The following is a 23,726-nucleotide window of genomic DNA, read 5'->3' as shown; positions in this document are numbered from 1 at the left end:
GGAAGAAGGTGTGGTTGGGGTTCTCCCCACAAAATGTGTTATTTTTAGTCTTAAATGGCATTTTGATGTTTACTATTTTATTTTACTCCGATGTTGACATAAAAAGTTTTTTTCGGGCAATTTTAGGGTGGCGCAGGGTGTTTCGGGACTTTTGGACACGGGACATTAACTATGTGCCTCATACACTTGAAATGCGCACCCATATATGGTATTCATTAACATTATCAGTTTAATTGCTTCAAGCAAGTATATTTGTTTTGCAAAACATAGAGAAATTACACATTACACGAATAGCATTTCGTAACGAATACACATTCAACACCGTTGAACGTTGAATGGAATTTATCCAGGGGAGGGGGTGGGGGTACACGTATTCCGAATCTGCAAAGGTTAAAGTGAGGTTTTTGAGCCTGATCTGCAAGATGAGGCGAAACAGCTACAACATAGGATTTTCAGAGCCTCATTTTGCCTGGTAACTAGTATAAAGTATATATTTCCATAATACCATGACACGCATTCGGCTCTACAATTACCGTGCCTCTCTCGGCTTTTTATTTCATGCTTCTAGGTTACGGATTAAAAAAGTAATTGAAGGAAAACCTTCGACCGATCTGTTGTTTACAAATGCGGGAAGCGAGATATTGATACTTTTAAGGTCGTTGAAGCTCCAAATACACACTTTTTTGCAATGATTTCTCCTTCAACATTATGCTAATGTGTTATTTTAAATTCTTGACTAAATTATTTTGCTGTACAAGAGCCTTAATTTATGGTCATTTTTATTTTTGTTTAAACATCTAAATGTGTGCTGATAACAGTTCAACCACCTTTGGGCATCTGAGCTGAAAGACATTTGACAAGCTTTTATAAATGAAAACAAACTGTGTTAGAAATGAAACTTGTGACAAACGTTTTATAATATTATATTACCACGCGTTGAATACTTTCTATAAAATTTGATATTTAAAGCGATTTATTTGTCGACTTTTTACTGTCGATATTTTTTTACTACTCACATTATTAGTACTTTTAACCAATTGATAAAAATAGAAATTAGTCTAAAATAACATTATATTTCAATATGTCAAAATTTGATGCCTGGTGACTCCATAGGATAGGTAATCTTACCAATACAGAGAATGATTATTTTTTATATTTGCTATTACATAATGGTCAAATGAGTAGCACCGGTAATCAAATGAAAATACTGTCTACTGTTAACAATGGAATAAACGTCATGCTTCTATTGATAGGGCCAACGATATGCCGAGATGCAAAAATAAATCACCACTGAGTGAAAACCGCTCTAGAAAATGGAAAACGGACAATCACTGTACCAGGCAATACAAGAAATTTCGTGTCACCGTCACACACCGAAAGAGCTACAGCTTTACATCAAACAGAAGCTCGAAACGTCTTAAATACGATACAAAGGATATAGCGTCAGACGTATCTGTTGCAACCCCAATCACACTTTCTGTACGAAAACCCGGTTCTGTCTCTCGAAAGTTAAGGAAGTTAAAATGGAAGTTTTCTGACAGTTCGAAAAGAACAATGAGCCAGGAGGAGTTCGGATGTTATCCGTCTACTAAATAGCCTTGCAAAAGATGGACGCTTTTCCATGGTTAATATATCATTTTAATTATTCCTTGACACTCTACGGTGGCATGCATCAGACAACACTTCTGGTATGCGGTATTCTGAAATAATCCGTGTGGACGGAGGATATACTATATTACAGGACCAGTCGACCCCTTTAGAGTCGAGCGTTTTTAATTGAATCTTTATTTCCTCCAATATATGAAGAGTTAAAAATAAGTTTACATAGTTATGATATATATATATATATATATATATATATATATATATATATATATATATATATATATATATATATATAATGTACATGTATGCAATTGCACACTCAATCTAATACTAAATGTGCAGAAAATGTATATGTCTAAAACATAATATTATTATTAGACATATCAAGAATAGCATTATTTGACAAACCCAATACAATATTAAAAACCCTTATTAAAAAAATTTGATCAGTATACGGATGTTAAGGCAAAAAACGCACACACTTCTTGTAGTTAACCTAGCTCGAAAACGAAAACCTAGATTACCGAGGCGTGTTCCATAATATAGGTAATTATACACTTACAATATAATCGCAATAGAAGTGCTGCACTTGGAGCAATTAATAATAATAATTGCCTATGTCACATAATTGAGTGAACGTTAGCCCGACTGTATCAATTGAGCGTAGTACATGTCTATTCAGGGGTAGTAATCGGGGATTTTTTCTCGCCACCATCCACAGTTCTGAAACAGTATTTTCCCTTAGTAGATGCGCATGTATATAATCCTTGTAGGACAATCGTTGAAACTACTGACTTCGTGTTTGAATAATATAGCTCACAAGTCTTTAGTTAAAAAACATGTTTAGCCATGTATTTGTTTCGCAGGCGACACAGTTTTCCAAAGAACTGGAGCTTCTTCATGTCTATTAATGTTTCAGTAGATACAGTACCGTGTCCACCTAATGCGAAGTCTGTATTTGTAGATTTGTTTAGGCCATGAATTATTTTGATACAGAATCTATGGGACTTTTCAATTTTTAATAAGTCGGTTGTTGACATTGTCCAAAATTTAAAGCCATATAACTTTTTGGAATAACAATGGAATTGTATATAGTCAACGATGTCAACGGGTTGAGTTTACCAGGGTATAACCCGCTATTGCATATGTTTAAAAAGGTGTCCCGCATTTTTACACAAGCGTCGTCAACATTCGCAGAACGTGACAGGAAAGAGTCACACTTTAATCCGAGGCGAACATATTCTTTCGCGATGTGTACAATTTCATTCCCAAGGTTGAATCTGCGTATATCGTCATGGTTTACGTTATCATTGAAAACTAAGATAGAACATTTATTTGCATTATATTCGTATCGCCAGCGTTTTGAATATACGTTGCAAATGTCCGTTTGCTGAGTATGAGATGAGGAGCATGTCATCGGCCACCGTTGGGGAGCTAAGTGTGTTATTGAAAACACAAATGCCGTAGCCACTATTCTCCAGTAGACTAATAAGTTGGTTTATATAGAGGAGATAAAGAATCGGGGAACTTTTCCCGCCCTGTCGATTTGGTTACTGGGAAACAGTCCGAGGTGTAGTGGCCATATCTAACGCGGCTTGACACGCACGAATACATTTCAGCAAATGCTAGGAGCGAAGTATGATCTTGTGAGCATTCTGTGAACAGTTTGTACAAGAGGCCAGAGTGCCATATCTTATCAAATGCTTTCCGACATTCGAGAAATGCCATGTACAGTTTGGAGCCATGTTCACGTGCAAAGAAAATACTCTCTCTGAGGATAAATGATGTCATATTACACCCAGACCGTCCTGAAAACCACCCTGTTGTTTATTAATATTGCACACAATGTTGTCACGGGTGCGGGTCAATGATACGTGTTCAAACAGCTTAAAGATAGTTGATATTAGTGTGACGGCCCTGTGATGGTCTGGATTGGCTTTTCTTTTGTTACCCCCCTTTATGCAGTGTTATCATAATACCGCGTTTCATTGATGTAGGTATGAAGCCTTGTCTTAACATCTGCGTAAATAAGTTTGCAAGAATCGGTGACAATAATGCTTTTGCGCATTTCAAATGTTCGTATTGAATTCGATCGTCACCAGCAGCCTAACCCGTAAGGGCGTCGCCTATGGCTGTAGCAACACACTCCACTGAAACTGTTTCCAAGGGATCATGTTGGACATGCATTAATGTGTCATGTACACTTGATTCAACAGTATCTTTCCAAGTATCATCGAATCATTCCTCTCTCATCGGTGCGTAAAGTCCTGAAAGTATTCAGCCCACTTGCCAGTAATGACACTTGGGTCCCTAAAAACGGTGCCGTCACAGTTCAGCCCCGCCCCCACAAGATTCTTCTTAGCGCTTTTCCGTCTCTTCACAAGGCTCCAAAAATCTTCCGAATTTACCTCGGCCTTCCGGTCGAATTCTTGATCAAGCTTTATTAAGTACTGGTTAACGCTATTTCTATGCAGTCGTCTAAATCCACGTTTAGTATTTTTATAGTTTACGTAGGACACACACGGCGCCTACCGCGGCCGTCCGTCCGCACACCACACAGTTTTCAAGATTTTCATATTTTTATGCACGGTTTTCAGAGTATGGTTTCAAAACCTTTTCAAATTTTCTTAGTGGCAAACATTTTGTGGAAAATTCATAAATACGGGTTTTTATCAAGTCATAGGTATCCTCAATCTCTATACGATCTAGGCTCACCGATTTTAATGACAGGTCTCTGTCATTCATAAGCAAATTTCCGTACCGGGTTACACCTGCAGCCTTTACCTTGTCCCAATTAATATTTGTAAAATTATTCGAAACATAATCATCAACAAGGTCAGGCAACAATAACTTTACATATATCGGCCTGTGACGTGAGACATTTAAGCAATCGTCATCAAGAATATCACAATTTGCAATACAGTCAAATATTTCAAATGGCATACAAATATAGTCTATAACTGAATGAAATCGACCATCATATGAAACATGCTTGCTTTTCTCTGAAGGGAACTGCTGCGACTCTGCAATCTTACTGGCTAGTTTTTTTACACGCAATGCCGAGTCCGAGCTCGTCATTCAATTTTCTAGACCGATTTTAAAGCATTGAAATCCAAACCCGAATTCATAGACACAACGTTTTTTATACATACATGTTTATAATGCTAATTAATGAAACCTCGGTTTGAGACCATTACTATCAGCGGGGATGGGATCAGGAAGTTATAGCGCATTACCAATCGGCCACGGATTTGCTTTAAATACGAATGATTCACTTTTCGCTCTGCACGACTGAGGGCGTGTCTGTTCCGAAAATATCACAGTATGGGTGAAGTCTAAATTTGCTCATTTTGAAGATAGATTGAATACCATCCTTGATTACTTTTCACCGAGGGTAAACTTTTCACCGAGGGTAAACTTTTCACGCAAACGAAGGGTCTTTTATTAACGGTCGGAGTCAGTTTTCAACGTTAAAAATCCGCCGGTGAATAGACTTAACAAATTTCAATTAAGCAGATTGTGTTTTATAGTATAGGAAAACCAATAAAAGTGTAGTGACTAGACACACAGAATACTGCAATTTCATATGGTAACAAACATATCATATATGTTATGTTGCAAGAACATGTACATGTATCAACACAAGTAAACAATAAAAGTAGCCGCCTTATGAGTAAAACAAAGTGAAAAGATGTAAATTTAATTAATTCCCTGACCTTTGGAATAACAATAAGTTGATATAGAAATTGTAGCTGTTTTTAATTTCTTTAGATGGCCATGCCAAAAAATACAATCCTGGCTGAATGAGCGAAATAATAAAGCTGTTAATTGGTTGGCTGACACGAAACAAATAAAAGCATGAGATTATACCGTACAGTTAAAAGATTACTCTCCACTAAATGAAAGGATTTGTATCAATATTTTCATGTTGGTAAACAATTCCATAAATAACAAACATAACGCTTTTATCAACATCAACACCTTATCGAGTGTAATACGAATGACTGAACAACTAAAGCCTTAATAGTATCGCTTATGAAGGATTACTAAAGACCAATGCAATAGTCTTAACCAGGCATTTAACTCATAAAATTATATGGTATAATGGCACATTGTCAGAAAGACATGTACTTGGTTCATACTGCATGGAATTGCTAGTTCTGTCTTTCTTGCGGTCATTTCAAAAAGATACCGCTTGAACCGATGGTCTTGAGTGTTGCCATCGCGCCACAAACGATTCGTATCAATACACATTATCGGTTATTTTTATGCCCCCCTTCGAAGAAGAGGGGTACATTGCTTTGCACAGGCATGTCGGTATGTCGGTCGGTCGGTCGGTCCGTCGGTAGACCAAAGCTTGTCCGAGTGATAACTCAACAATTCCTGGACGTATGGTCATCAAACTTCACATGAAGGTTGGGCCTGACCAGTAGATGACCCCTATTGTTTTTGGGGGTCATCGGGTCAAAGGTCAAGGTCACAGTGACCTTGAATGGTAAAAGGTTTTCCGAGTGATATAATGACAATGCCTGCACCCATGGCCCTCAAACTTGACTTGGAGGTTGGGCCTGACCAGTAGCTGACCCCTATTGTTTTTTGGGCTCAATGGGTCAAAGGTCACAGTGACCTTGAATGGTAAAAGGTTGTTCGAGTGATTACTCAACAATGCCTGCACCCATGGCCCTCAAACTTGACTTGGAGGTTGGGCTTGACCAGTAGATGACCCCTATTGTTTTTGGGGGTCATTGGGCCAAAGGTCAACGTCACAGTGACCTTGAATGGTAAAAGGTTGTCCGATTGATAACTCAACAATGCCTGCACACATGACCCTCAAACTTGACTTGGAGAATTGGCCTGACCAGAAGATGACCCCTATGGTTTTTGGGGGTCATCTGGCCAAAGGTCAAGGTCACAGTGACCTGGAATGGTAAAGGGTTGTCCGAGTGATAACTCGACAATGCCTGCACCCATGGCCCTCAAACTTGACATGGAGGTTGGGCCTGACCAGTAGATGACCCCTATTGATTTTAGGGGTCAAAGGTCAAGGTCACAGTGACCTTGAAAGCAAACTCGACAATTCTTGGACCAAACTTGACATGAAGGTTGGGCCTGCGCAGTAGATGACCCCTATCGACTTTGGGGGTCATCAGGCCAAGGTCAATGTCACAGTAACCTTTAACGCAAAAAAGTTAACAAATCTTCCCCCACTGATATTTCAACAATGCCTGAACCTATGATCATTAAACTTGACATGGATGTTAAGCCTGACCAGTAGATCACCCTTATTGATTTTAGGATTCATAGAGCCAAAGGTCAAGGTCACAGTGATCTTGAATGGTAAAAGGTTGTCCGAGTGATAACTCAACAATGACTGAACCCATGGCCTTCAAACTTGACTTGGAGTTGCATCTGACTTGTAGATGACCCCTTATGATTTAAGGGGTCATCGGGTCAAAGGTCAAGGTCACAGTGACCTTGAACGAAAAAAACTTGTCTTGTGATAACTTGACAACGCCTGCACCCATGGCCCTCAAACTTGTCATTTAGGTTTCTGGTGACCAGCTGATGACTCTGGATTTTGAGTTCATAGAGTCAAAGGTCATGACGGTCATAACACACTTTATCCTCACACTTTAATGGTCATAATCTTAAAACAGCAACAAATCAGCTGTCATTTCGGTCCATGCATATTTCATTCAATTGTCCATATAATCCTGACAACATGGCGCTCAGGGGGGCATAATGTTTGACAAACATCTCTTGTTATACTTCGGTTGTGTTTTGAATCATGTTCCGAAGGATTGCTCCTTTTGTGTATCATCAAAATATTTAACCATGGCTACATTCTGTCGATTTCTTCAATTTCCCCTCGAATACTAGTATTATGTCACTTTTCCCACGTTCATCGTTGCTGATAAAAATCCGATTATGTTCGCGACATACACACGTAGCAATAGGCTTTGCAATTTCGTCATTTTGTCCAAAAATTGTTTTCATGTTTCCACTCTTTGTTTCGAGAGCAACGATGCCGTTATTTTTTGTCGCACAAACCAAAAGCATATTCTCTCCAGCTCCGCATATATTACCTTGGGCACGTAGACTTTCACCGGAGAAAGTGTTAATAACTTGAAGAGACATGTTTAGCTTTATAATCATGTTTGCCTTTTGATCAGATACGTATATAAACGACTGCTTATGTCCTGTTTCAACCCTTAAATGGTTAGGGTATTGGAATATTTGTGAATGCAAACTAGCGTTCAAAACAATTTCTAGTGTTTCTCCGTTCACATCAAGTATTTCTACTCTTGGCAGTTCCGTATATGAGACGATAAATCGATCATCATAATATGCAATTCCCCGACAAGACCCATTTACAGTAAATCTATCCACTAAAATTAGTTCTTCTTGTGTGTCCACAATATGTATCTGTCTTTCCATCGGCAAAGTTACAGCAACTCTGTGACTTGGTACTATGCACGAATCCGATGGTTTTCCAGCGAGCTTGAGATGTGATATAAAAAGGTTAGTCTTGGTATTGAATAACTTTATACATGCATTTTCCTGATCTGTGGCTAAAAGCCTATCGTTTGGAAGGACCTGTAGACTATTCAGACAGCAAAACGACCAGTCGGATGGGATACTTGCGTTAATACCAGGCAGTTTTTTTACAAAAGGCAAAAGTTGACCACAAAAATCTTTCGCGTCATCACAATCTAAAATGAAAAAGTGTATACAATAAAACGGTGATCGTATATCGTATAGATATTTATCTGTATGGAATTTTTTTCAGTAACCTACATAGTTGGAAAGGTCAATTTCAGACGTCATTCTCGGAAAATTAAGCATAATACATTAATGGCAAATAATTTGTAAAGGAGAGACGAAATGTTTTGGCAGAGCAATCAGTCTATAAAGGAAATAAGTAGGACACTAAAGACCACGCCAGAAGGGTGGAGGGCTGGACGCGTAAATCTCTTATCGGGATTTGTAAAATGAGAACGAGGCTGTATTCACTATCGATTCAACCTTGCGACTGTCAACAGTTTAAGCACGTTTGCGACATACAACAGTTTTAAAACATTTGCGACACACAACAGTGTTTAGCACATTTACAACAGTTCCAAAACCGAACTCTGCTGCTATATAAATTACTTTATTCTTTGGAATAAAGGTTTGGTTTTTTACGTAAGCACTTGAATTCAAGAACATAACATTAGTCTTTCTTACATAAAATAAACGCTCAAATTCAATAGAAAAATGTTAACAAGAATGATCATAAAGTAAACATTGAAATAACCTGTGAGGTCTTCTGTGAACTGTTCCTTTGCTCTGCCAACCATAACCTTTTCGACCATATCTTTACTATCTGAAAAAAAAGTTTTATACATGTCGAGTTTAAAAATAATCATACCATACCAGTGCATACAAAGACGGATTTCAGGTTTTCATGTGCATCGATTAAACGTGAAGTGTCGGCATACACGTACCTGTGATCAAATCATGATCCGTAGTGTCAGTAAGAGCATCATCGTCATTATCATCTTCTTTAATCGATCCTAACACGTTATTTGTTGCAAGCATACTCTCTGACAATATGTCCCCTTTGAATCGGTATTTCTGTATTGTGTTTTCTATCCTCATTCTATCTAATGCTAAACGTAACTTGGCAACTTCTTGCTTTGCGCGTTTAGCTTCAACATATAGCTGGGAACTGTTAACATTCTTAGAATGAAGTGTAGACTTAATTGAATTAATTGAACTTAATACACCCGGAATTTTTGCTTTCATGGTTGTTAATCGTGTCTCGTCTTTTGTTTTAATTTCTTCTATCTTGTCAATAAGTTTACGTTCGCTCTGTTCAATACGTTTAAATAAATTGAACTTGTAATCTTGAATAGCTTGTTTCTGCTGTGCTTCAAGAAGCTGAGCAGAGTGGATGGACTTTTCTAAAGCACTTTTAAAATATTTGAACTCATAATCTAATGTTGTGATATCTCCGACAATTGACGTATATTCCACTCCATTTCTATAATCCTTGCAAACATTTGGAATGTGTTCAACCTCGCAATTCCTATGTTCTCTAATTACGCAGTCGCCACACAGAAATGCCAGATGGGACGTGCAGTAGTATTTCACGAATTCGCTGGGGTGCCCACTGCATATTTCAGTACAAATACCTTCGTTGGAAAAATCTGAAACAATGGAGCTAGGCATTTCGGAATTTTCTAGAAGAGCGTGATGTCTTGTTATTCTTTGGTTCCTATGGACTTTTGCACAAACAAAACAAAGAAATTCTTCACAGCTGGTACAGAAAGCTTCCGGTTTCTCGTACTTTCTGTCTTGCGAACAAGGTGTACATCCTAAACATTCACTTTTCCTCGAAAAATTGCCTTCCCTCTTTCGTGAAACCTCCATTTTTATTTACTATAAGTATCCATTTTTAAAGCAAACACAAAAAGCCAACGATCATAAACCAAACTGAGTTATGAATGAGGATTAACCGTCCTGTCTGTCGTATTAAAAAGTTGTAATCACTTCTTTCAATCAGGATTTACCGGTTATTGTAACACACTTCAGAGAAACAATGAATAAGCCCACTCCTCTTTTCCTTTCTTTTTTTGCACCTGTGAAACAATACAATCTTGTTAAAGTAGTATTGCATAACATTATCATATTTCTACAGGATAAAACTTCGATATGAAATACACTTACACTTAAACTTGACGTTTTAAATTACCAATGGCCTTTAACTTCCGCAATTTATTCAAGTTAATAACTATTCAATAATTGTCATATTAAAACGAAGTTTATTCAAAAGTTTAATACGTATTTTAAGGGAATTTTATTTACTCAATATAATACCTACCTCACTTTCTTTAGTCCTGTTTTGAAAGGTTATACATAGAGTAAAAACGCAGATCATGTTCATACAGAATGTAATTAAATGCTTGAGGCGTAACACGATCGATGTACATAAATTAAGCCAATTAAGCGCAACTGCTAGTTTATGGGCTGAGTAAACTGAAGAAATTAAATTTGCAAGATAATATACTATAATTTAAAGCAACATGCAAATAGTTATTACTTTTAGCTGAAATAGAAATCATGCTAAATGCAGTACATGTTTATAAGGAAGTTCATTACATTAACACTACGTCAAAAATGAATTAATTTAGGAGTTGTATTGCAACCTAACAATCATTGATAAACATACCTAGTTTTATATATATAGTATTAATGCCTGTGCTGTTTGTGGAGTTTTTTGCTGTTATTCCATGTTTTTTGTTTGTGATTCTTTTTTGTGTTTTATGTCTTTGGCGTTTACCCAGTGCCATTAAACCGGGTTTACGTTTAAACTTTTTGCTACTGAGCTTGTTTATGTAGTTTTTCACATTAGTATAGATGTGAACCCCGATATTTGAACCACCTGGTGCCAAAAGCTATTAATAAATCTGGTTTTAATCCAAGGCTTCGTATGGCTACGAGCTGTAGTCAAGCATTTGGTCGTAGCGGAAAAGAGCATACAAAGTCTATCTTAAATATTTTATATCTGCAGTTACCACACTGACGAATGGCTCCAATTAAAATTTCGTTGATTTGAGAAAAAACTATCACGGCCGGGACTATTGTCGAAATATGGGCTTATGTGTAGTATGTTTGCCTAATTACACACGGGGACTTTTCAGCCAACGTTAACATGGATAGCGATGTTTAACATTTAAGTAACTAAGCCAAGGAAAGTAAATTTAGATTCCTTGGTCTACCTATTGTTCAAAGTGTTCTAAGTGATAAAGTGGGGCAACCTTTGGAGTAGTTTCAGTAAAGCCACCTCAATTATTTCCCTTATGATGGTGTAGACAGTATTTATTCATATGTTGTTAATATATCAGCGTGTTACAAGTATACAGGGTAAAGGATTGAAAATATAGCTTAGCGCTAATATTAAGACTTCTCTCCTTATTTATATCATTAATACATCGATATGGTATAGACAACTTATAGCAATATACATGCTATAAAAAATACTTGTGGTAAGGTTGTCGGAAGTCACAAATGTATCGTGATATACAAAAATAGCGTAGACGGTAAAATATTTTTTTCATAAGTGAAATTAACTTTAATAGGAAGGAATCGGTAGAAAGGATAAAAGGGAGAATAAGAGTAGGTATAAATAATCTTTATGCGGAGTTTTGACCGGTTGTGAAAGAGAAAGGAGATGGCAGGTGAGAAATAGGTAGTAAGAAGTAGGGTATGTGAACTGGTTTAGGCTCGTGTTTCGGGAACACTCTCAAATAGGCCTTTATAATAGATTACGAAAACCTTTTCGAGGCTGAGATGAACTTATGAACATTGCGAAATAAGTTTATGTTTGTAATTTCATCATAATGAGGACTTCCGAATAAGAGTGTTTGTAAATAAACAGGTTGAGGTGATTGGTAATTTTGAAAGAGAATCTGTTTCATGTTGCGGTATAGGTGGCTGTGGAAGAAGACTTAGTAGTGTACGGTCGTTTCTATTTGACTGCACTGACAGTAAGGGTCTGGAAGTATGTTTATGTTAAAATATTACAATTGGTCCTAATTCTAAAGTGCATTATGGTGTCGAAACGATTGCCTTCATTATAATAGGTTGGTAGGTTTGATATTTGATAAAGTGTGGTTAGTCGTGACTTTAAAATCGACAGTGTTTCAGACTATCGGATATTAGAAGGAAGAGCGTTCCATGAGGCAATTACTTTTTTAGTTTATATTTATTACCGATATATGTTTTGAATGTTTTGTAAGTATTATTACATGGATGTATAAAGTTGTGCTCTTCAAGATCATAGAGGAATAACATAATCTAAGAAGCATCTACCTGTATTGTTCGTAATGTCAACCTAAAACTAAACAAATACAGAATGTAGACCAAACAACAGTTTTTTGCACGCGGTATTTAATAGTTTGTTTTGTAAGCTTATAGCCAACGGTACGCAGGAACTAAAACTGATCAGTGTTCGGTACGCAGACTATTCAAGTTAGTAAAACTACATGAAAAACTTGATTTGAACAGAACTTACGGGATAATTCAGTATACATCCGTACACCCGCTACTCACTTCATTTCAGTTATACGAATACAACCGCAAATTTATCATCTTGTACCCAACTTACATATCATCAACGGGCGCGTATATGTGTTAGTTTAATGCATTTGGGTTTGCCTCTGCCAACAACAGGCAAACCTGCGAAGGCGAACGCTTTGCGGTGACTTCTATTGCTTCAAATCAGTTGTGGCTGTTTTGCGAAGTTTATTTGTTTTATAAACAAACGAAGGCGGTACGGATAACTACAGTTCCAGTCACGACAATGTCCTCTCTTGTACACATAGTAGTACAGCATGCGTCCATGAGCGACATCTGTTCGCCCGTCCTATTTTTAAGACACCATGTTTGGTGATAAGAAGTTGAACGTCAAATTAGAGAGCGGACACTGTTTTGGGCAGCTCAAGGGTCATACCTATAGCCACGGTAGATATTTTGCCAATTCAACACTCAAATCTATGGAGTGACTGAGTGGTGAAAGCTGGTTATCGAACCTGACCGAGATATTCTACCGATATTCTGACAAATTTGGTGACGATTGGACAAAAGCATCCAAAGTGATTGATCGGACAATACCAATTTAAGGTGATGTCTAAAAAATAAAGGGCGATAACTCTCGAGTGACTAGGGTAATATGGCTGCTTTCCCGAGATGTAATGCTCATACATAATCGGACCGAATTGATACATGCTTCTAAAGTTGTTAATCGGACTACATGCTGGACGCCGCCGGCCCAACCGAATTCTAACCCGCTCATACGCCGCAGGTTAAACTAGGATACGTTCTATGAAAAGGCGTATACAAAAGGGAAAAGTTTTGCACTATCACGGCCGGGACTGGTAAGTTGGTACAGCCGATCCTTTCGGGGATTCAGCTGATCGTTAAGGCGTCAAATTACGTAGTTCAATTGATCTACTGCATTTCCTGACGTGATTTTTACTTTTACGGATACTTATTTTATACATCGTAAATCAAATCAAAATACAGCGAAAAGGAAAGTTTTATTTTAGCACACAGCTATGACTTATAACACTAAATTATAATTCTATTTTGTTTATGGTCGACTGTGATGAAGTTTTGGCCAAAACAGTAAGGGCACAGTGTTTATAAACGACGCACACACAGTTTTATTCTATTTATGATGTAGCAGGATATTTATAAAATGTTCCATATAATTGTCGCGTTTTTTATGATATACCATAGCACATCGTTGGAAGAGTTTATTGTATTATAATTTGATTGTTGCTCTTTGTCTTGTTTCAGAACGCTTAGCCATTCATTGTTACTGTTTTCAAAGCCTTGTTTCAAACCCTTCGTTGTCCAGTCCTTGCTGTTGGTCCAGCAAAATGTCAACATTTTGATTTAGCACATATTTGATAAGCCTTGTTTCAAACCCTTCGTTGTCCAGTCCTTGCTGTTGGTCCAGCAAAATGTCAACATTTTGATTTAGCACATATTTGATCTCTTTCTGAAATGTAAAGGAAATAATTTGTTTTTATTCTTCATAAGCATAAAAAGTCTAAGGATCATATTTCATTTAGCACTAAATACTTGATTAAACTGGATTTTATCAAACAAAACTTATTTTATCATAATAATCTTTAAGTAATTTCAACACACATATTGAGCTTAGCTTGATCTTGCTATGTTACGTTTTAGATTATTCGAAAAATTCGACTTCATTATTAAGAAATAAATTTGAAGCGAAACACGCTTAGGTATTTTATTCCATTTAGCCAAAGGTTCTTACTCAAACCAAACAAAAAAAGTAAATCCTGATTTTCTCAATTGTAGTTTCCTTTAAACCTCTCAAAACTCTATAAAATGAGAATATCACACATTTGTGACCGAAACAAAAAATGTGAGCTTAGTTTGATCCTGTTATAAGGAGCTGTCCGTGTTGCAATTCTTGGTACAGTTTAAACTACCAAAAGCATTTAACTAGCGAACGCTACTAACTGGTTTGTTAAAAAACATCGAAAATATTGTAGTGGAATGGTACTCGTAATTTAAGTTAAAGACTTTCGATTGAAAGCACTTCCGGAAAGATTCAGGATATGTATTTCGGAAAACGTTATCCTCACTTACCGGAATTGAAAAACAGTAATGGACAAAAACAAAATATTCCATGATGACTATTCTGCTGAATATCCCAATTGAAATTGACAGCACACCTGCTAATACTACAATTATCAAAGGAATAATATTCCAAATACACCCAATCCATAAGAATACATATCCGTCTGGACAATACTTTAAGCACATTCCATCATAGTTTATCATATCCGGTTCGTTACATTCGAATGAATATATACATTTAGCATTAACCGTATCTTCACAGTTTTCACAAGAAAAATCAGCTAGTTTGTCGTCTTCTTTACAACTCTTAACACATTTATCTTCTCCAAAAATAACATCAAGTTGGAAAGGCGCCTCTTCAGGACATTTTGAGCAGTGCTTGTTGATAACAAAACCTTTTTCTTTTGGAAATTCGTCCACGCATGTTTTGCCGTTGATAAAACTGGTTGGACAATCATCAACGCAATATGCATATTGATCTCCATGTAAAGTAAATTTGTCACAGCCAACACATTTTCCTTCCCGAACATGGATTGCTTCAGACGGACATGACGGTAAGCAACTTCCATTGAAATAAAATGTTTCATCGGGACAATGACTTCTACAAGCAATGATGTTTCTGGTACGAGCGTAAGTTTTAGATGATACTTCTTTTGAAACGTGTGCTCTCAGACTTAAATATGGTGGGCATTGCTGTACACAAAATAAAGCATTATTTGTTTCTAGAACAAAAGGGCGCTCATTGAGGCAACCTGACAGACACTGTAGCAACTGAGCATCGTGGAATTCAAACGGCTCTGAACAAGTGTCAACGCATGTATCTACTATTAAAGCAGTGGTCTTGAAGGAGAAACCTACTTTTAAAGGATAATAGCCGTCCCACCTATTGCTTTGCACCCAGCTGCGATATTGAATAAACAGTCCCTCAGGCTGTAAAAATGGCACTGATGCTGGACATGTTCTGAGGCATGAGCCGTTCCATGATTTAAATGTATAGGGACAAGAAGCTTGACAAGTTTCATTTAATAAAAACTCGTTTTCCGGACAAGAGTCCTTGCAAACCAAATATTCAAAATATTCCGCCTTAGGAATCCAGCCGCAATCAGGCTCTGAAATATTGCACGTGACTCGAGGTGTGACGACCAATTTAACATTTTGATCTGGTGGACAAACTTTGACACATGTCCTGTTCAATGATAACGGCGACTCGGCTGGGCATTTGTCTACACAAGTCTTGTTGAATAAAACAAATTCTGGACTGCATTCATTTACACATTCAAATCCTTCTCTGTAAAACTTTGAATACTTCTTTCTTTGAATATACTCCAGTGAACTACAATTGTCAACGCAGGAATTATTTCTGACATATTGTCTGTCGGAACAATACTCTATGCATTTTGACCCACTTACAAATGAAAATAAAGGGCAAGTTTGTACGCAAAAAGTGAGTTCTCTGTCAATCAAGTCGGGTAAACAGTTCAAATATAAACTCCTGCAAAGAAACGCCTGCTCATCAGAACACGATTCGACGCACATGGACCTGTTTATATATTTATAATTCCCTTGACTATTTTTCTCTGATAACATACCGGGAAAACATGATTCATCACAAAAACGCTGACTTGAAGATGAAATTAGATCTGAGCAGTTAGTAAGACAGGTTCTAATTTCAATAAAAGGTCTGTCTTCTGGGCATTTGCACCCTAAATGTATAGAGTGTTCATTACATTCTTGAAAGCATTGACCATTTGAGACAACAGAGTGCGAGTCTGGACAACTATCAATACACGTTTGGTTTAAATGTACCATTTCGATTGGACAATTTGGAACACAATAACCATCTAAAATGTATGCTTCGCACTTTCACATTGCATATAGTTGATACCTTGAAAGGTTATGTTTATCAAAAACGGTTTTCTAGCTGGACATATCGAAATACAGCGCTGGTGGTAATCTTCAATGTCCAGATACATTTGCGACGGCGGGCAACGTTTGATGCATTCAGTGTTAGAAATGACCTCATCATAGTAACAATATACTATGCACATCTTTTCAATAAACATTCCTTTCCCGGAAGTTTTCAATGTCTCTCGATAAAGATAGCCATCCGGACAAGACGGAACACAATGGTTAGTTTCATCACCAAAGTCATTCCCACAGTCAAACACACAAGTAGTGTTCCGGATATAAAATAGTTCAGGACATCCCGATACGCAACCTGTCTCTGAAGCAAACGGTTTATGATCGGGACACTGCGATGCACACAGTACAATGGTCTGGAAGAAAGAAATGAGTAAAGTCAGACTATTTCGATTAACTAACCTGTTAGATAAATATGAATATGTTTAACGTATAAGTGTGATCGAATTGCTTAATTGTGTCATCCTTTTGGGTCAAAATTGCTGTTGATTTTGGACAGTTTAAAGACAATTATAAATAAATGAAAATACAGCGAACAAATTTTAATTTGCGGTTAAGACCAAGATGATTTATATTGTTATCCGATGTTACAGATAACCGTTAATAATCAGTATTAAAGCAAAATACAACAAGAGCTTATTATCCAAGGTAAAAAGGCAACGAATAAAAACGACAAATTGCTAATCGCTCTCTCGAGGTTTGCCAGGACAAACAATTCACAAATTATAACGCCAGCGTGCCGACACGAGCTTGTTTTTGCACCAAATGTTTTGCCTTGAATTATTATATCTTGTCAAGTCGATATGGCGAAAAAAGATGAATTCAGTAGTAATAGTAACCAGCGCCCTGCTTTCATGGTATATAGACACTTAGGGCGGTAATAAACTAGTTTGGGTTTAATATCGATTTCACGAATTGAGTATTGTTGAAACAGTTTCAATTAAAATTAAAACTAGTTGTATTGTTTCGTCGGATCGTTCCATCCGAAAATTGGTACGGATTGTGATCGAACACATGTGCTGTAATACCACTTAGCTTACCGACCATCTGCGGTAACATTATTTGGAAAACATACAGAAAAAAATGGCTACATGCAGAGGCTCAAAAAATTGTTGAAACTGTACACAAAATAATTCGTTTGTTACTTCAAACAAAACTTTCGAAACAGGGTTCCAAACTGCCGCATCCATTGGAACCAAAACTGATACTAGTTTGGTTGCAACAAAACGCCCTAAGCATATAGTATATGCTTTGTATACACTGTAGCGCGTTGAAAATGATTCCTTGTTTAAATATAAACATAAATTATAAATATTATTTGTTATATACATCATGCATGCTTATCTAAAACTATATTTTTTCACTTATTTTGCTACTTACAAAAAGTAGAATTGTAAAATTCCATTTAAACTTGCCAATTGTCCCCATGTTTTAAAACGTCTTACAAAGCTGCTTTAAAGTTGAACGTAATAGAACAAATATACATGTCATAATTGTAAAGAAATCGCTTATTCATTGCGAAATAATCACATTCATTCTCCGTGATCAATACGTAATATTTGTACCTGTGATTACTGCACAGAATTCCGCCTATTCATTACAAGCACATTCATTATTTCTCCATAATCAATAGTGTAATACGATGTTTTAAAAGGGTGATCAAAACCAATACTTAAGATATAACACTATTTTTTGAAAACAAAATGGCGACCTGCAAAATGAACTTTGATTATCATCAAAATGTTAATATACCACAGTTGCCACCCGAAAAGGATTACCACGTTTTTGTCTGCTACGTTAGCGAAAACGTAAACGAAGTACACAGAATTGTGGAAAATTTGGAAAAAGGAGGTATAAAATGTTGCTACCATGAAAGAGATTTTACTCCGGGACATGGGATATTTGATAACATGCGTGACAAAATCAACGCAAGCGTGCATATGCTGGTAGTCTTGTCGGAAGACTTTTCAAAAAGTAGCTTTGCACAACATGAATTAAAAGAAGCAATCCATCGGCAAATTAGAGAAGACTTCAGTATTATTCCACTGAAAATCGAACCGTGTGATGTACCGGACATTCTCGAAAACAAAACATACATCGACTGCGAAAACGACGATATAACTGAAATTCATCGCACAATTATCAAGGCTGTTATTGAAAGCGGTTAAGTATTAATGTTTTATTTCGTACTTCAATAGATGATTGTTTCTGCATTTATTTACTTTTTCATATTTAAGTATTTTGTTAAAATAACTAATGTTTTACTTAGTTGAATGATCATTTTAACACGTTTGACTGACTGTTCATCTCATTGTTGTAGGACTTAAAACACAGATGAAAGAAGGTACGTCGACTGCAATGTAATGTTTCCAAGTAGTCATGTTTTGCTCAAATGTTTTAGCATATTTCCCTTCTGTTTAAAACTATGAAAATCAATGTTTTGCATGGACTCCTTTATTTTAATAGAACTTAAAAAATACGAATTGTAGATGACAGCGGAAAGGTGATTTCAATTTCATTGTCGCAGCAATCTAGATTCCCATCACTGCCAAGGTATAAACTGGAATGCGATCCTGCAAGACGACTAGAAATCATTAAGAAGACAAAGGTATATCTGTATATGTATCCCGTTAATAATTTCTCTTGGTTTAAGCTATGTTTGAAATTTCTATCACCTTCATCACTTATGTTTTGCATCATTAAAACAACGTCTTTGTGTCAAATATGTACAGCATCGGACTGATACTGATCATTTCGCAACACATGCTATATTATTAGAAACAGTTGAAATCTGAATACAATTTAATGTCATGTTCTACGTTTTTCTATGCAATTATACATTTCTGGATCATAGAATACTTTGAATATGTATATGTACATAATAACATCAATAATAATAATAATAATAATAATAATAATAATAATAATAATAATAATAATAATAATAATAATAATAATAATTATTATTATTTATATATTACTTTAGTCTACATATATTTATTAAGACGTTCCGCGAGCATTTTTCAGTTCCTTCGTAGTTATTTATGAAATAGTTCTCGGAATAATTTGTTTTGTATATTATGAACTCAAATATGTTGTATTTCTTACCTTTACAAGTTTTGTACATCTCATTAAATATGCTTCTGGCCATGGCCAAAAGCAAGTATAGCCGACACTGCCAATAAAACTTGCTAAGCTTGCTTAAAATTTTAACACAACAGAGTGTGTTTTGTATGGCCAAATACATTTTTAACAATGTTATGTTTTAGCTCACAGACGAAGATATTGAATACATCGAGAAAATTGCAAACCAGTCATTATTTATGAAAAACCTTCACATCCACGACTTCTTTCCACGAATAACGTGTTTGCTCCTCTTTATTTTGCTGTTGTTTTGTCTGGGGGTTATGATGATTATGGTCTACACAGTTCTTGGTCGTTCAAGAGCGGACAGTGCTTCAGGAGGTTTTGCGATTATGCTTGTTAGCATAATAATTGCTGCTTTCACGATTATATTATTCGTTGGATGCTTGTGTTGGCAAGTTATTAATTTGCGACCAGAATGCTTTATGGTCAAGGTAATTGTTTTCTTTTATATTTCTTAGAATTATATTTCATGAGAATTGTTTGTGAAATTAAGTTTATTCAAGCGAGTTCATATCGTTTTCATAATTTCCTCAAGGAAATGAACAGTTTTAACTATTCACTATCATACATATTAGTGTTAAGATAATTTCAAGATCGTATTCTTTTGGATTTTGCATTGAACAATTCTTAAAACCATATATTGCTTATGAAAATATTACATATACAATTAAAATCTCTTTAAATATTGTTAAAATACAATAGGTCTGTACTACGCTGTTCAAACGTTTTTAGAAACTTTCATATATTATCTTCTGTTTTATCAAATTTTGGCGGACGTATGGCGTTCATCTCATTTCATGATACTCAGTTTTGTGAAACCGGAAATATCAATTTACCTTCAGGTCTTTAATCTAATGCAGATTAAAAGTGAAACAAATATGACGGACTTTGGTTTGTACATATAAAACCAATTATACACTAGCATTGTTTTCCAGATAACATCTTCTTTAGTATTACTTTTCAAAAAAATGGATACAATGTACAACCTTGTTAATATTTCACCGCTTGAACGTCAATTTTTTATGTAATTTCAGGCTTTTTGTGCAGTTCAACGGCAACTTTGGAGCTTTAACCGGCATTGGCAAAAGAAAGATGCTGTCGTTATTTTTCAGACAGAAGTATCCTTAGTTGTTTGGAAATTTTAGTATTGGTCAACTTGAACTAAGTATTTTGAGAAATGCTACTGTTAGACGCTATACAGTGAATAGGGTCAATGCACAATGGCGTATATAGTACTTAAGTTGCTTACTGAATGTCAGTACTTTTGCATTTTTAAGTAAAGGTATGCAGATAGTCTTTAAACATAAACCTTTAAAAGACGAATATGATTTGCTGATACATCCTTTTTTGAACACCACTCTTTTTATGAGAGTCAACTTCGTGAAGTCTCTAGGTTGTCTAAACATTTTGTTTCATATTACCTTTCCTTAATCCCGACACAAAGCTTATTTTACACGTTTACACAGCGCCAACATTAGAAATCATCCTTATCAAATTCAGCAGATGCAAGGTAATCAAAAAAAATTTTTTTTTGAAATTCGCTACATCTCTGAGCAAGTTAATAACAATAGTGGTTTATCTTGAAACATAATTTTTTCACCAAATTGGCATCACAATCAATCCATCGTTTTTGTTTACTGTATTGAAATGTAGACGTGAGAGGGTAAACAATGGTTTCCGAACAATTGGCATTGTTACTGCACAACCAAGACTTAAACTTGACAAGAGTGTTTATGACCTGTTGACATGACATGACCTATATTCGAACTTTACCCTTATTTTATAAAATCAACACTCTACTAACAGTCATGAAAATAAGGTGTCGAATAATGTCTTGAATTTGACTGATTTTTCAGTTTCATGATGTTTCGGTGAAAAAAATGGACCAAACGTTTGGACCAATTCAAACCTTAATCGATCGTTGACTGTATGTAAAATTTGCTGTGGATTCAAGATTGCTAAATAATTGACCTCTTGACCTTTCAAAACGTACATTCATATGCGCACAACTTTTAACTATAAAAGATTCAAATGTAAACTTTAGAGTATTGTTTTTCCCATGCCTTGTTGACTTTTTTTTATACATCATAACCCGTATTTTAATTTGATCTAAATTGTTTAAAAGCAATATTTTACCAAGAGTCATACAGATTGGGTATACTGTTTTGCTTGTCGAATATTCGAATATTGAAAATATATCTAATACTTGACCTATTGATCGTCACTACTTTAAATCTACATACTCGAGCTTGACCTCCTTTAAAGGAAACACTTGTTTAGACCAAGTTTCATACATGTTGTGTAGAAACTTACTTGTGGTGACAGGAAAAGTGTTGACGAAGGACCACATAACGATATTTCACTATTATTCAGCACGCACACATATGCTTGTCTGTGCTAACAGAGAATAAAAATGTTTGTATATAAGTTCGTTAGATTGATGTTACTAATTGTCTAATATTTAGTCTTATTCAGTTAATTGTAACAAGAATCATCTAATTATCGCTTTCTAGTACGATTGTTTTCATTCAATCCCTTATGATTTTTGATTAACGGGCACTTAACGTTTTATTTCATGATCTTTTCATAAGAAAGTGTGAACAACGCGAGGAGCTTCAAAACAGGCGTCTTTATGAGGAACCACTTAACGTAAGATTATTTAATAAGGCCTGTAGAAATAACATACTTTCTTTATAAATCGATATATTTATGTATATATATATCTATGTACTTTTGCGATTTATAACTTGCATGTAAATGTGTTTTACAATTGAGGATCCTTTTAAAAGGCTTTTAATTGTATGAGTTCTTTGTGTTCATGTTTTGAATCGTATATAAATGAAATTAGATAATTCATTCACATTTTAGTTTTTAAGACAGTACTAATGCATCAATGCATGATTTTAAACTGAATTTTGTTTCATTGATTTTGTCATAATATTGTCATGTTACGTTGTTTTATTTTACAGGACTACGCAGATAGAATGTTTAGTCGTTTTTTATGCTCAGAAAAGATCTGGTTGCTAAACACACCTCGATCAGGTAAAAATGGGCATAGCATGCTGAATGGTGCACCGTGTATTTGTTCCTTGTTGAGAGAGGACTTACTAAAGGACACTTAATTAAACTTTGGCAAGCTGCTGTGCGTGTCCATTTATGTGATTCCTGTTACGGGGATACTTATTTAAGGACTTCTACTAAACATTGACAATCTGCGGGGAGTGTCCTTATATTTTTTATCATTGCGAGAAGAATTATTCAAGGGCACTTAACAAAACTTGATTACAAGAATCTTTTCTCGATAACCAGTTATTATGTAACGTATTAAATTGAATTCGCAAACCAAAACTAGATAACCTGTTGGTGTTGTACAGCATGAAAAGGTAACAGGTGGCAGTTCTGGGCACTATTAAACCTGTTTTTAGTCTTATGATATTTATCTTACCGAAAACGTTTAGCAAATATTAACTAGATAGCTAAATAGTTATCGTTGAAAATTAAGTATTTAACACGAAACAATTTGCGAACGTTATATGGTAAATTTACGGCGGCAATATGCCGGCACACTTTCTGAAATGCATGATTTACATTGACCTTATTAAAATACATACTCTAATGATATAAACACTTAAACAATGTATTATAATTTTACTATTATTATTTACTTAAGACAACCTTTTACCACACTTATACAACACTTACACAACACTATATAACTGTTGAATGAGTCTGTGTAGTATGTATGAATAAAACTGCTATGGCAAATAAACCTCTTTGTCAAATTTATCTAAGCTTTATTATGATATAGACATTTCTTCAGCTTTAAATATTGGTATATTTTGTAAGGGTACTTCCATTTTGTTTCTGCCTTGTACAGTTATCATATGCCTTAC

The 23,726-nt window shown here is 35.7% G+C and overlaps 3 protein-coding genes across 5 annotated transcripts; 1 reads left to right on the top strand and 2 right to left on the bottom strand.

Moving 5' to 3' along the window:
• Positions 1-5,345: 5,345 nt before the first annotated feature.
• LOC128216797 (uncharacterized) lies at positions 5,346-10,522 on the bottom strand. 2 transcript variants are annotated; one of them, XM_052923461.1, is made up of 4 exons: positions 10,472-10,522; positions 9,093-10,229; positions 8,903-8,971; positions 5,346-8,318 (listed from the first exon to the last, which is right to left on the bottom strand). In XM_052923461.1, the coding sequence occupies exons 2-4, from the start codon at positions 10,018-10,020 to the stop codon at positions 7,435-7,437; spliced, it is 1,881 nt and encodes a 626-aa protein (XP_052779421.1). In that variant the 5' UTR covers positions 10,021-10,229; positions 10,472-10,522; the 3' UTR covers positions 5,346-7,434. The 2 variants fall into 2 exon arrangements, with proteins under 2 accessions (XP_052779421.1, XP_052779422.1); XM_052923462.1 differs by lacking the exon at positions 10,472-10,522 and adding an exon at positions 10,318-10,405.
• A 3,220-nt stretch (positions 10,523-13,742) lies between these two features.
• LOC128217903 (receptor tyrosine-protein kinase erbB-3-like) lies at positions 13,743-18,149 on the bottom strand. Of its 2 annotated transcripts, none has more exons than XM_052925359.1 (3): positions 18,067-18,149; positions 14,776-17,042; positions 13,743-14,155 (listed from the first exon to the last, which is right to left on the bottom strand). In XM_052925359.1, exons 2-3 carry the CDS (start codon positions 16,573-16,575, stop codon positions 13,979-13,981), a joined length of 1,977 nt encoding a protein of 658 aa, XP_052781319.1. In that variant the 5' UTR covers positions 16,576-17,042; positions 18,067-18,149; the 3' UTR covers positions 13,743-13,978. The 2 variants fall into 2 exon arrangements, with proteins under 2 accessions (XP_052781319.1, XP_052781320.1); XM_052925360.1 differs by having other exon boundaries at positions 14,098-14,155; positions 16,652-17,042.
• Positions 18,150-18,350: 201 nt separating this feature from the next.
• Positions 18,351-23,619, top strand: LOC128217904 (uncharacterized). The gene is made up of 8 exons (XM_052925361.1): positions 18,351-18,849; positions 19,007-19,030; positions 19,176-19,294; positions 19,956-20,264; positions 20,868-20,951; positions 21,278-21,343; positions 22,425-22,482; positions 22,803-23,619. The coding sequence occupies exons 1-7, from the start codon at positions 18,390-18,392 to the stop codon at positions 22,431-22,433; spliced, it is 1,071 nt and encodes a 356-aa protein (XP_052781321.1). The 5' UTR covers positions 18,351-18,389; the 3' UTR covers positions 22,434-22,482; positions 22,803-23,619.
• Positions 23,620-23,726: the final 107 nt, after the last annotated feature.

The sequence above is a fragment of the Mya arenaria genome, chromosome 14 (genome assembly GCF_026914265.1).
Source record: "Mya arenaria isolate MELC-2E11 chromosome 14, ASM2691426v1".
Lineage (NCBI taxonomy): Eukaryota > Metazoa > Mollusca > Bivalvia > Myida > Myidae > Mya > Mya arenaria.
This window is presented reverse-complemented; position numbering and strand designations above follow the sequence as displayed.